Genomic DNA, 14,101 nt, shown 5'->3' on the forward strand with positions numbered 1-14,101 from the left:
TGTTTTGTTTCTCAATTTCAATATGCCAGTGTTAGTGAATTTTCCTTGTACTGTCATTCTTGTTAAATTGAAATGTATGAAGTAAAATCATAAAAGCAAGGTGCTTACATATCTCTGTAAGTATTTTGAAACATATTTTCTAGATTTAAATTTCTAATTACATATGTAATTACACTTGTCCTAATTACCTTTTGGTAGAGCAGGTTGATAATTAGGAAGTTCAGAAATTCTACTTAGATGTCCCAAATAACCTAAACCAAACTAAAGTTGTCCCAAACAGAACTCCTTATCTTCCCACTCAAACCCAGTTTTTTCCCATCAATGTAGACAATGCCAATAACATCCCAATCTCACAAGCCTGTAACCTTAGCATTGTTCTCGACTCATTTTTCTCATTTAAGCTGCATATTCAATCTGTCACCAAATCCTGTTAGGTCTACCTAAACAACAGTGTTGAAATCTGCCCTTTCCTCTCTATCCAAACTGCTACCATGCTAATCCAAGCACTTAGTCTATCCCATCCATCTTAATTATTATACTAGCCTCCTTACTGACCTCCCTGCCTCTTGTCTCTCCCATTCCAGTGTACACTTCACTCCATTATCCAGATTATTTTGTTGAAATAACATTAATGATAATGATTAATAATTGTGATATTTGTTAAGCACTTACTATGTGCCAGGCACTGTAGTAATCACTGAGATAGATACCAGCAAATCCGGTTGGATATAAGCCCTGTCCCATGTCGGGCTCACAGTATCAACCCCCACCTTCTAGACTGGAAGCCCGGCATGGGCAGTGATTGTCTTTATTTCTGAATTGTACTTTCCAAACGTTTAATACAGTGCTCTGCACACAGTAAGTGCTCAATAAATATGATTGAATGAATGAATTTTAATGATGAAGTAACTGAGGCCTAGAGATGTGAAATGATTTGCCCAAGGTCACACAGCAGAGTAGGATTTAGATGGCAGAGTCGAATTTAAAACCCATGACCTTCAGACTCTCAGGCCCATGCTCTATCCTCTATGCTATGCTGCTTCATTCTCTCCATGTCTCCCCAGTCCTCAAGATGGAGCTGCCCATCCAACACTGTATCAAAGAGAAATTACTTAACATTTGCCTTAAAAGACTCAAACATCTCTACACTTCCTACCTTACCTCACTGATCTCCTACTACAGCCTGGCCCACTCTCTTCACTCCTCTAGCACAAGCTTTTTCACTGCGCCCCAATATCATCTATCGTGGTGCTGACTCCTTTATCACACTGTCTCACTGGCCTGGAATTCTCTTACCTTCCATGTACGCCAGACAACCACTCTACCCACCTTGAAAGTTCTATCAATGTCACATCTTCTCCAAAAGGCCTTTCCCCATAAATCATCTTTTCCCTGGCTCCCTCTTCCTTTTGAGTCAACTATGACCTTTTGGCAGTTTATATTAGCCCCACCCTCAGTTTCACAGTACGTATGTATAAATATATAAATTATTTATCAGAAATCATTTATTTATATTGATGACTCTCTTTCCCTCTAGACTGTAATCTAGACAAGGTAGACTGTGGGCAGGGACCATAACTACCAACTCTATTGTATTGTACTCTCCAAGCACTTAGTACAGTGCTCTAAACACTAAGCGCCCAATAAATGCCATTGATGATGATGTGAAAATAAGGATTAAATACCTTTTCTCCCTCCTAATTAGACTGTGACCCTCATGTGAGACAGGAACTGTGTCTGACCTGATTAATTTGTATCTACCCTAGAGCTTAGAATAGTTCTTGACTTGTAATAAACCCTGAACAAATACCTAAAAATATATATTCTCAGTCTGTTGTGGTTTTGAGAAGGAGTTAACTCTGGACCCTGATGGAGGGACCAAAGAAGGCTATGTGACTACTGGGATTAACGGAAGTCTTTCTCCTTCTTCTAGTAATGCCTGGAAACAACTGTCACTAAGCTAAAGAAGAGTTGATCATAAATGTGAAAAGCTTTTCAATCACTAGGACTAGCACATATATCACTCATGAAGAGGCAGATTAGAAAACAGAAAAGCAACTGAGAAAAGAAAAAGCATGGCTTGATGATAACACTCCAGTGTTTTCAGCCTTACTTCCCATCATGGGTTGAAGTTAGCATTACAGGTATACGAAAGCATAATGAAAATTCACAGTGAAGGTGTATACTTGGGTAGATACCAACTTATATGCTCTACTATTATTTATTGAATTGTTTTTAATGATGAAGGTCTTGCATATGCAGTTTAGTCCTCATCCTCTGGCCATACATTGCCCCTAGTGACCTGGCTACATACTTTGTCAATAAAATTGAAACCTCACTTACTCATCTGCAGTCCCTTTCTCCTCCCCTTTTCAACTCTGTCATCCTTCCCAGGAGAATCTCATGAAGAGATCTCCCACCTTCTCTGAAATTCTGGATCTTCCACTGTGCTTCTGACCCCATTCTTCTTCACCTAATCAAAACAGCTGTTCTGTACCTTCTTCCTTCCTAGATCATCATATCCATCCATTCACTTTTCAGTGGCTCCTTCTGCACTGTTTTCAAGCATGTTATGTATTCCACATCCTTCCAGTTATTGCCCTATTTTCTTAGAGAAGCAGCGTGGCTCAGTGGAAAGAGAGCAGGCTTGGGAGTCAGAGGTCATGGGTTTGAATCCAGGCTCTGCCACTTGTCAGCTGTGTGACTGTGGGCAAGTAACTTCATTTCTCTGTGCCTCAGTTACCTCATCCGTAAAATGGGAATGAAGACTGTGAGTCTCACGTGGGACAACCTGATAACCGTGTATCTACCCCAGCGCTTAGAACAGTGCTCTGCACATAGTAAGCAGCGTGGCACAGTGGAAAGAGCACAGGCTTTGGAGTCAGGGCTCATGAGTTCGAATCCCAGCTCTGCCACTTGTCGGCTGTGTGACTGTGGGCAAGTCACTTAACTTCTCTGTGCCTCAGTTCCCTCATCTGTAAAATGTGGATTAAGACTGTGAGCCCCACGTGGGACAACCTGATTCCCCTATGTCTACCCCAGCGCTTAGAACAGTGCTCGGCACATAGTAAGCGCTTAACAAATACCAACATTATTATTATTATTAAGCGCTTAACAAATAACAAAATTTATTTTTATTTTTTATTTTATTTTCCTAACATTCCTCTCCAAACTCATTGAGCGATTTGTCTCACGTGCTGTTATCTACTTCTACTTAGAGAAGCAGCGTGGCTCACTGGAAAGAGCACGGGCTTTGGAGTCAGAGGTCATGGGTTCAAACCCCGGCTCTGCCACTTGCCAGCTGTGTGACTTTGGGCAAGTCACTTAACTTCTCGGTGCCTCAGTTCCTTCATCTGTAAAATGGGGATTAAGACTGTGAGCCCCACGTGAGACAACCTGATTCCCCTGTGTCTACCCCAGCGCTTAGAACAGTGCTTGGCACATAGTAAGCGCTTAACAAATACCAACATTATTATTATTATTCCTCTCCTCCATCCCTTTCCTTGCCCCCCTGCTATCTGGTTTTACCCCTTCTCCAAAGTCATCAATAATCTCATTCTTACCAAATCTAGTGTTCTCTACTCCATTCTAATCCTTCTTGACCTTTCAGCTGCCTTCAACACTGTGGACCAACTCTCCCTCCTTGAAACATTATCAAAACTTGGCTTCACTAACACCATCCTCTCCTAGTTCTTCTCCTATGTGTCTTTCCACTCTTCAATCTCTTTCTTTAGTTCCCCTCTGTCTCTACTTTTTTAACTATGGGATTCCTTCAGGGCTCAATTCTGGTTCTCCTTCTAGTCTATATCTACACCCACTCCCTTGAAGAACTCATTCATTACCACATTCAACTACCATTTCTATAGAGATGATTCCCAAATCTCTCTCTCCAACTCTGACCTCACTCCTTTTCTTAATTCTCACATTTCCTACTGCGACATATGCTACTTCCTTCTGGACATATCTACTTGGATGCATGCTGACACATAGAACCTAAAATGAGCAAAACAACTCATTTTCTCATCCAAGGCGTCTTCTCCCCAGGACTTTCTTATTATTCTAGGCAGTACCACCATCTTCCCTGCCTCACAAATCCAACCTTGGCAATATCCCCAATTTATCTCTCTCATTCAACCCACACATTCAATCTGTCATGAAAAGCTCTTGCTTATATCTTCACAAAATTTCTAGCATCCACCCTTTCTGCTCTATCTAAACTGTAACCATGCTGCTCCAAGCCTTCATTTATCATTTTCTACTTTCACTATTGCACTGTTCTCCTCACAGATGTCCCTGCAAATATGTCTTTCCCTTCTCCATTCCATACTTCACTCTGCTACCTGGATCATTTTTTCTGAAGAAACAGTCCATATCTCACCTTTCTTCAAAATTCCAATGGGTTATCCATCAATATTTGTGTCCAACAGAAACTCCTTACCACTGACTTTAAGCCACTCAGTCAACTCTTTCCCTCCTACCTATCCTCAGAAGTTCCATACTACAACTCAGCCCACACACTTCATGCCTCTATCATTAACCTAGACTCTCTGTACCTCAGTGTTATCTATTCTCACACTAACCCCATTGTCTACATACCCTCTTACGCCTAAAACTTTCTCCCTTTTCATATCAGAATAGCATCATTCTCCACACCTTCAAAACTTCCTAAAATCACATCTCACTAGAGAGGTCTTCCCTGATTAAGTCCTGTACTTCCCCTATCCACCTCCCCTCTGCATTGACTATGTACTTGGCTTATATATTCACTTCAGCCCCACAGTACTTACATAATTATTCTAATACTCTACTAGCTCTAATCTACTTTAATATCTATCTCCTCCTGTAGACCATAACCTTCTTTTGGTCAGGGATCATATCAACCAACTCTGTTGTATTGTACTTTCCCAAGCATGTGGTACAGTGTTCTGCAAACAGTAAGTACTCAATGAATAACACTGATGGACTGATCAATAACGTTGTTATGTATATATAAAGAGAAACATTTATTAACATTCCTCATTTTCCCAAAAAGAGAATCCATAAGGAAAAATGTCATAAAAACATGTTATTTATCGAGTCGTTTAGCTTTAGTCATACATTATCTTCAACCAAGGAGTTTGCCCAAGTACTTATTGTTACCTTGAACTCACAACAGACCCTTCCCTAGAAGAGGAAGAGGCATATATGATTCAAACAATTAGGAGTTTATTGCCAGGTGGATTCTACTGGCATAATATGCAGACAGCCTAACCTGGAATACAGCCTGATGTTATGTCCTGTCCCTCTCCTGACTCTGGGTATTCTGTCTACATAAATCTTGGTGAGGCTGTGGACCAGTACCTTGACTATAGTATCCTTACCTGGATTTTCTTGGTTGATCCCCTTGATCTGTCCATCAACAGATAGGGGTCCTGGGGACTCACCTCTCATTTCTTATTTTGTCCTTCACAGGGAAGATGGGCTTCTCCCCATTATGACTTAGAAGCTGTTTGTTATAATATGTGCATGAACCTTTCCACCACCAAATTTCCACATCTAACACTTATTAATTACTAGCATCCAACATTTATGTTACATTTTGAGTATCAGAATTATACTCAGCTAAAAATTTATATAGGTACCTTAATATATTCGAGAAGCTACCAGCAAGAAAGCACCTCTTGCCAATTAGAGAGAATATCTCCAAATTAAAAGTGAGGTGGTGAAGTTTCTTTGAAACAGTTAGGTATACTAGGAAGAGCACAAGACTGGGGGTCAGGAGACCTGGAAACTGCTTTGCCAATTGGAGAGCATATCTCCAAATTCAAAGTGAGGAGGTAAAGTTCCTTTGAAACAGGCATACTGGAAAGAAAACAGGACTTCCCAGTCAGTCAGGACTTCACAGTCAGAAGATCTGTGTTCTAATTTTAGTTCTGTCACTTACCTGCTGTAAGATTCTGGGTGACAGCTACTCCATGCCTCAGTTTCTTCATCTGTAGAAGAGAAATTCATTACCTGTTTTCTCTCTGTGTGAGATTGTGAATCCTCTATAGGACAGGAACTTTGTCTGATTTGATTGAATTGTATCCATCCAAGTTTATTTAGAAAAGTTTATTTAAAAAAGTGTTTGGACCACAATTATTGTTATCAGACTAGTGGAGTGTAGTACTGTGGACATGGCAAAATCTGAATATTGTGAAAGCTCATTTTACCAGCCAATTTTGAAGCAATATGAAGTTAGATAGACAAGGGATTAAGCTAGGAGAGCTGTGGTGGTCAAGTCTAATGAATTGAAGAGCCACAAACCAAAAGCACACTATGTATGAGAGCAGAAGTAACTGATTGTCCAGCAGGCATCAGATGGGAGGAGTGTCATAGGAATTGGGGAAGAGAGGGTGTTCTCAGGCTGGGGGTTGTGCCAATAGTAACAGTAAGCAAGAGACTGCGGAGAGGGGAGATGTGTTCTGAGCATGGATCCAAGAATGTTTGAGTCCACTATCACAACTTTGGAACAGTGGCCCACTGCAGTCCATCATGACAGAAGCATGACATCTGGGGGTCATGGAAAATTCTTAATTTAGAACCAACTTATTCCAAGTTAGAAATATGTCATCACCTAGTGAAAAAGCACAGGACTGGCAAAAGATCTGGGTTCTAATCCCACTCCCCACTTGTCTATTGGGTCATGCTTGTAGACTGTGAGCTCCATGTAGGATTGGCTCTGTGTCTGATCTGAACCCTGAAAAGAGGTATTGTACGCATATTTGAGGTGGACCAAGAGTAATGAGGCTCTAAATTCCTTTCCCTCTAATGGTCTAAATCATAGGTAAAGTTGCATGGAGATAAAAACAATACAAAATTTGGGAGTATAGATATTTACATATGCATTTTTCTCTACTCAAATTAGAAGAATCTTATATGTATCCAATCTGAAATGTTATAAATACACCATGAGACAATCAAATTATGATTTTATATGTAGCTTTTAGATTTGTGAGCTTGAAGAACAGGTAGCAAAAATATTTCATCCAATAACAGAATTTTGCCATAGAAAATACCACATTGAATATTTTCACTGTAAGATTGTAGGAGCTAGGATAACAAAAATATATTTTGTTCAGAAATGACAGATTATATTTTAAAATAACATAATGGCTTTATTTAATATTAGCTAATAATGACACATTTGATTGTATTATTTATTTCATTTATTGAAATGCTGAAATGATGATGAAGCAGTGTTATTTTTGTTTTATTTTAATTTATAAGGAAATGCCTGCATTTCATTCTGGACTCAGTTTATTGATTCACATAAAATTTAGACTCAAAGCATAATTGGGCTTCTCTACTTGTTAGGATGGATTTATATGCTACTTTTCAATAGCTAAAATGTAACCAATGCAGCAGTGAGGCATTTAGAATTTCATTTCTCTTAGTTGGAAGAAGGTAAGAATTTTCCAGTGGATAATGAGCTTATAATGAGCTCTAATCTCCTGAGGGAAAACAGGGATGCTTTAAAAGTGCTTAAACACATATTGCAGGTTTAAAGTGGCAGGGGAAAATTTAGTATCAGGATGCTAGAGGCTCAGCTCAGTCTCGGGGGCCTGCTGTGTGTAACAGACAGTCCCTTTGGGGATAGTCCAGTGTTACGTTACCCCACTAGAAGATTGCAATCTATCCAGGGAAAATTTCCTGAAATTCCACCAGAGATTTAATTACTTGCTATAACTCTGAATAACCACACCACATAGATGTTATGCTCCTGGAGAGGCACAGACCACAGCCACACTGAATTGCCAATCCTACATGGAGCTTACAGTCTACAAGGTTAGGAGAACAAAGATTTAGGAGTGATTTTACACATGAAGAACCTTAGGAAAAGTGATTTACCAACATGACACAGCAGACAGGCAGGGAGTGGGATTAGAACCCAGATCTCTTGTCACTCAGTCCTGTGCTTTTCCACTAGGTGACATATTTCTTACTTGGAATTAGGTGGATCTAAATTAAGAATTGTCCATGACTACCAGGTAGGTCCAGATGATTCTAAAGCTTACGATGGTCATAACCCCCCAAATCATCATCAATATATTTGTATTATCTGACCCAGTCTTGTGATTTCTTTTAGGAGCTCAGTTTCCTCATAGTTATTATACTCTTTGATATGGCTGGTAGTAAATTATGCTTTTCTCATTTCCCTATAGGAGGAAAGAGATTATTCAGTCTTGAAGCAGGTAATGCTAGTATATACCCTCGGTACTATCTCATAAACTACCTTTGTACCTTAAATGAGTAGTACGTTTTCTGGAACTCTACTATTAAGAAACTTAATCAAGAAATACAACCTTGAGATTTTGGTGTATTTATTTCTTTTGATAATATTAGTAGATATGTCTAGACTAGATTTTGAATATCTCCCTTTTATGATGATAGTTTAATATAAATTATTCTTTTTTGAATAATAAATTATTCTCTTTCTTTTTCTATAAGTTCATGCACTTAAGAACAGACACACAAAAACACATATGCACAAACATACAGTCTTTCAAATAAATGATCTCACACATCAGTCAATCAATCGTATTTATTGAACATTTATTCTGTGCTGAGCACTGTACTAAGCACTTGAGAGAGGACAATACAATAGAACTAGCAGACACAGTCCCTGCCTTCAAGGGACTTACAATCTTGTGAGGGAGACTAAAATAAATTACAGGATGGGGGAAACAACAATGTTTAAAGATATATACATAAGATACGTACATACGTTTACCTGGGGGAAAAACAAGTGCTTAGGGAAATTGTGCCCTAGTGTGTATGTTCATATACCATTTGACATGCACATACACTGAGACATACTAATATAATGACACTGTCATGTACAAAGTAGATACTTAGAGTTGTTCATTTTTGCTGAGATGAGCTGTAAGAAATCCAAAATGGAAATGATGAAAAGGAAAGTTGGATCATTAAAAAGTGTCACAGCTTTAATCACACTTGAGAATTCAAAAATTATCCTTCAGAAACCAGAAATGTATGTTGTTTACAATTACTGTATGTCTATTATATTTCAAATATCAAGTTATTGAAACATGAGCATTGTGAAATAGTTAGTTTTCTTTGAGAACTATACTTTTTCTGGATTTTTTTATTCTCATTTCTATTTTCAAAACAATAAATTGAAGTGTCTATTATATCTGTGACTTTCAAGACTTGAGACCTGACTGCCTATTACTTGTGACTTTAGCATAGAAGCTGAGGGAATTATTTTAAACTGTAATTTTATTTCACCCTTTTGTTTTATATTCACTGAACTAATATAATCAAAAATTAATATTGAGCCATAGTCTATTGCTGGAACTCCCAAGGGTGCTACAAATTCCCTCTCAAAATCTATAGAAAGGAAAAGAAACCCCTCAATTTCCTCCCTTCATCTCCTTTGGGAGCAAATTTATGTGTTTGGCTGCATAATGAGCTGACCTTATAACTGCCAACTACCACAGGAATCAAGACTCTGAAGGAAAGTTTATACTTAATGACTTGAAGCTCAGTAATTATTGTTCTGTTTAGAATACTTTTCCCAGAAATACTTATCAAACAAAATGGCCACCGATCACTACTACAACCATTGACTGCAATCTCATATTCGTGATAATCAGTTCCATCTCAATTAAGTAAAACATCCCATACAAGAGTTCCAGGTTGGGAAGTAGCTCAGATGAAATAAAATCAGTAGTTGTCAGGACCAAGCAGTCAGAATTGTTGAAAACGGTAGATTTTTTTGAACAAGTCTACCCAAATTAAAATATATGGTCTTCCTTATTAAGAGGGACTGCCCAGTCTGCTACTTGCCTCCTTCAGACAGGCTTGAGAGATAGGGGAACACAGCAGGAATGCTGTCTATACTGTTGGAAGGTTCATCTTAGGCATCCCAACATTGTCCCCCTTCACTCCCTCTTTGTTGACAACACCAAATTGTGTTTTTTGTCATCTTTACCATTCTAAATAGCATTCTTGCTCTTTGCGGAGAGCACACTTTGAATGTAATGCAGCAGTCCTTTCTCTAAGGAAAAGCATTTGACATAACATTAGTAAATAAACTAATTAGGCTTTCCAGGACAGTTGGGAATAAAATCATTTAAATCAGTTCCTATTTCATTTGATTTCAAGTACAATTCAATTTTAAATCCTTATCTTTTTCCTCACAAACAAGATATGTGAAAGAGAAATTATGTTCAAATTAGGAACATAAGAAATGTCAGTATGAATCAGACCAAAAGACCACTCAATCCAGCATTCTGATTCCAACAGTGTGGTCCCTGGATTCTTAGATAAAATTCCCGATAATTGCCTGCCTCGATATCTAATAGCAAGAGCTGACATTGAGTTCTTCATACTGTTTTAGAGCTAATTTACTAAATAAAAATAATTCTTTTGTCAATAGCAGGGTAATGAGTCTGGATTATCTATCTAACTTTCATTTAACTTAGCAATCAGTCAGTCCATCAATCATATTTATTGAGCGCTTACTGTGTTCAGAGCATTTTACTAAGCACTTGGAAGAGTACAGTACAGCAATATAACAAACATATTCCCTGTCCACAATGAGCTTACAGTTTATAGGGGGAAACAGACATTAATATAAATAAATAAATTACAGATATGTACATATCTTATACATCTTGTACATGCAAATATGTACATACTGTGGAGCTGAGAGGGGGAATGAATAAAGGGAACAAGTAAGAGCTACGCAGAAGAGAACTGAGGAAAAGGAAAAGAGCTTAGTCAAGGAAGGCCTCGTGGAGGAGTTGTGCCTTCAGTAAGGCTTTGAAGGTGGGGAGAGTAATTGTCTGTCAGATATGAGAAGGGAAGGTATTCCAGGCCAGAGGCAGGATGTGGGCTAGAGGTTGGGACTGAGATAGATGAATCGAGGTCCAATGAGAAGGTTAGCTTTAGAGAAGCTAAGTGTACAGGCTGAGTTGTAGTAACACTGTTGGCATAAAAACAACATATTCATGACATACATAGCCAGCTGAACAGTCCAAGCCTATTGTTAAACCATAAAAGCTGCTTTTCATAAAATAGTAAACGGCATACAACTCTTTAGTGTAAGCCAAAATGTTGAGTTGAGTATGGTAAAACCTCTGTATTTTAGTCTATCCATCAATCTTGAAAAATAACGAAAACACTGAATAGCGTAGGCCCAAACACACACATGCACGTACACATGCACACACAGGAAGAGAAAAACAAATGAGCAGTGTCTTTGTTGTTATCATTTGGTCCTGAACTCAGTTCCTACTCTAGAAAAGGGTGGTATCTATTATGGACAGTTACTTTTTCAAGCTTGAAAGATTCTTCTTTTCTAATTGTAGAGTTCAATGAAAGCTATCTTCAATTTAGACTATTCATACACTTTAGTGGATGTTATTTAATTTTAGTGGGTGCCAATGATCTTCAAAATGTCACTTAGAAAGAGTAATAGCATTCAGGCACATATCCACTATTAGAAGGAAATATATTTCAAAATCATTAATAATAGCAATGCATTGTTGAAAAACTCCAAGTTTTCCTTGAGCCTTAAGGCTCATCTCATCAATTTCCTGACAACTAATTGTGTCCAGGGAATGAGATGAAAAAAAAAAAACAAAACCAAAAACCAAAAACCCAAAACCCCAATCAGTGTAGAATGATTCTTAACTATTTCAAGATCTGAAAGGGGGATTCAACTTGTAATTGAAATTTCATTAGTTCCAAGGAAATGAATTCCTTGCTCTGCAAATTTTTGCCCATTTCTAAGAGTTGTTATTCCTCCTCAGTCCTCTGATGTGTAATTCCTATGGGTTATCACATTCTACTTGGTATTTTAGTGGTGCTAGCTGTCTCATCTGACCAACAATGAAGACCACAATAACCAAAACTCGTTGTTGACAGCTGTTGGTTACATAAGAAAGAAATCCTCCTGAGCTCTTATATTTATTGTTCAACTAAAATCTGTGCATTTTTTTCACTGTCAGTCATCTTCTTGAAACACAGGTGTGTGTGTGTATGCACATATATGTACATGTAGATTAATTTATAGTATATAGGTATATATATATGTGTATATATATATATATATATATATATATATATAAATATATATGGAAAGATACAGAGATACAGAGTCATAATGTTGTATATTTTCAGCAAGTGATTTTCTCATTTTGGAGCTCCTTTGGTCAATATTTCATCTAGATTTTACTGGACATTTTTTGGGACAGCTGGGTGGACAGAGGACATTACACTAGACAGTGAAAACTGGACAAAACATTGACAGAAGAACTTCAGTAAAAACAATCCACATGCAGTGCCCAATGAAAAAATGAAACCCCTTTCTATAATATAGTGAAAACCTATTCAAACATACACATATATATATGATCAATCTTTTCCTTGGAAACAAAATTTGTACTGAGAAGAATTGGATCATATTAGTGAATATGAATCCAAAAGGAAATCCTTTTAATATTCAAATATTCACAATATTGAAAATATTTTTCAATCCACTCTCATGAGGCATATAGCATTGTGTTAAGGATAGTACATAAGTCATAGATATGTTTTATATAACAAATTTTTTTGGAGTCCAAATTAGAACTTTTCCCACTGTTATTTTCCAGTTCCTACTTCTATTGGCTACCTTCCAGAAAGGACCGTCTAGTTTGGAACACAATAACTTTCTTCTGCAGAGTGTCTGGCTTAATTTTAACTTACTGTTCAGGAGAAAATCTGTCCTATTTCCAAGGATTTACATGCAAAGAATCAAATAACATTCAGTGTGACTATAGTTTCCATGCGTACACTGAATTGAACACTAAGGCTAAAGCCAATTAAGTCTATTTCTTTGGCAAATATTTCAATAAAAAGAGACAATAGGTTTGAATATAGCTAAAAATGTATATTTCTTATTTGCTTGCTAGGCTTACTCAGACATTTGGAAGAAAATGTTACCACAATCTTTTAAATGAACATTTCTAGTGATAGTGATAGTTTGGTTCAAGTTGAAGAGGCAATCACTGGTCTTCATTCTCTTAATCCTCCTTCTTTATGTAAATGAGGAAGAAAGAGTTCTGTCAAATTCCTTTGAACTATTCTTCTTCAGAGAATCGAACAACCTGCTTTAACAGAAGACTGGATGAGGTTTAATGCCTTATTATCTACCTACAATTTTTGAAAAGTAGCCACAGTACATAAAATCATGTAATATCTTATCATCAATATAAATAGCCAGGACACAAGTATATTTCCCTCATGAATTTTTTTTTAATTTTATTTTGCAAGGTAAATAGGGCCCTGATGCCTCTGGTTATCTACGGTTGTACAAAGCATCAAGAACATTTCTGAAATAGATACCCATTGGCATACATGCAGACCAGGATATGCTTTTTCTCCTACTTCTCTTTGATACCAGTGGGTGAATCTCTATGGCACTCCACATTCTTATAAACATATTCTCATTTTCTGATACAAAAATAATACTTCCAGCGAGTAAAATCACAAATAATGAGAACAAGTCAAGTTTGTTTGATCACTACAACACAGGCACCTGCTCTTCCAATATTTAATGAGGCCATCTGTTGAAAAAATAGAAAAGTTAGTTTACCATTAAAAACATTATGTTGAATGAACTATCATGCAAAAATATAAAAATACGGTATTTCAGAAGGGTCCAAACTTGCAATACCTAGAACTAGAAATTTTAAATAATTGATATGCTTATGGTATTATACAATGGAGATTAGTCTAAGTTATAAAAAGATAAAATTAACTACAATAGTAATAGGCAAATAATAATAATGATTGTGGCATTTGTTAAGTGCTTACTATGTAACAAGCACTGTACTAAGATCGAGAATAGGTTCAGTATCATCTGGTCTGCCTTGGGGCTCACAGTCCAAGTAGGAGGGAGAAGAGGGATTAAATTCCCATTTTGCAGATGAGGTAACTGAGGCACAAAGTAAGTAACTTGCACAAGGTCACATGGCACACAAGAGGCAGAACCAGGATTAGAACCCAGGTCCTTTGATACCCAGGCCCTTGCTTTCCATTTGGCCATGCTGCTTCTCAAGCACAAACT

The 14,101-nt window shown here is 37.5% G+C and overlaps 1 protein-coding gene across 1 annotated transcript in view; it reads right to left on the minus strand.

Moving 5' to 3' along the window:
- Positions 1-12,142: 12,142 nt before the first annotated feature.
- Positions 12,143-14,101, minus strand: part of KLHL1 (kelch like family member 1) — a 267,920-nt gene continuing 265,961 nt past the window's right edge. The window contains exon 11 of the mRNA XM_001505519.3: positions 12,143-13,598. Coding sequence (XP_001505569.1) covers positions 13,539-13,598 — 60 coding nt within the window. The 3' untranslated portion in view covers positions 12,143-13,538. The remainder of the gene's footprint in view (positions 13,599-14,101) is intronic.

This window comes from Ornithorhynchus anatinus, chromosome 2 (genome assembly GCF_004115215.2).
Source record: "Ornithorhynchus anatinus isolate Pmale09 chromosome 2, mOrnAna1.pri.v4, whole genome shotgun sequence".
NCBI classification, from domain to species: Eukaryota; Metazoa; Chordata; class Mammalia; order Monotremata; family Ornithorhynchidae; genus Ornithorhynchus; species Ornithorhynchus anatinus.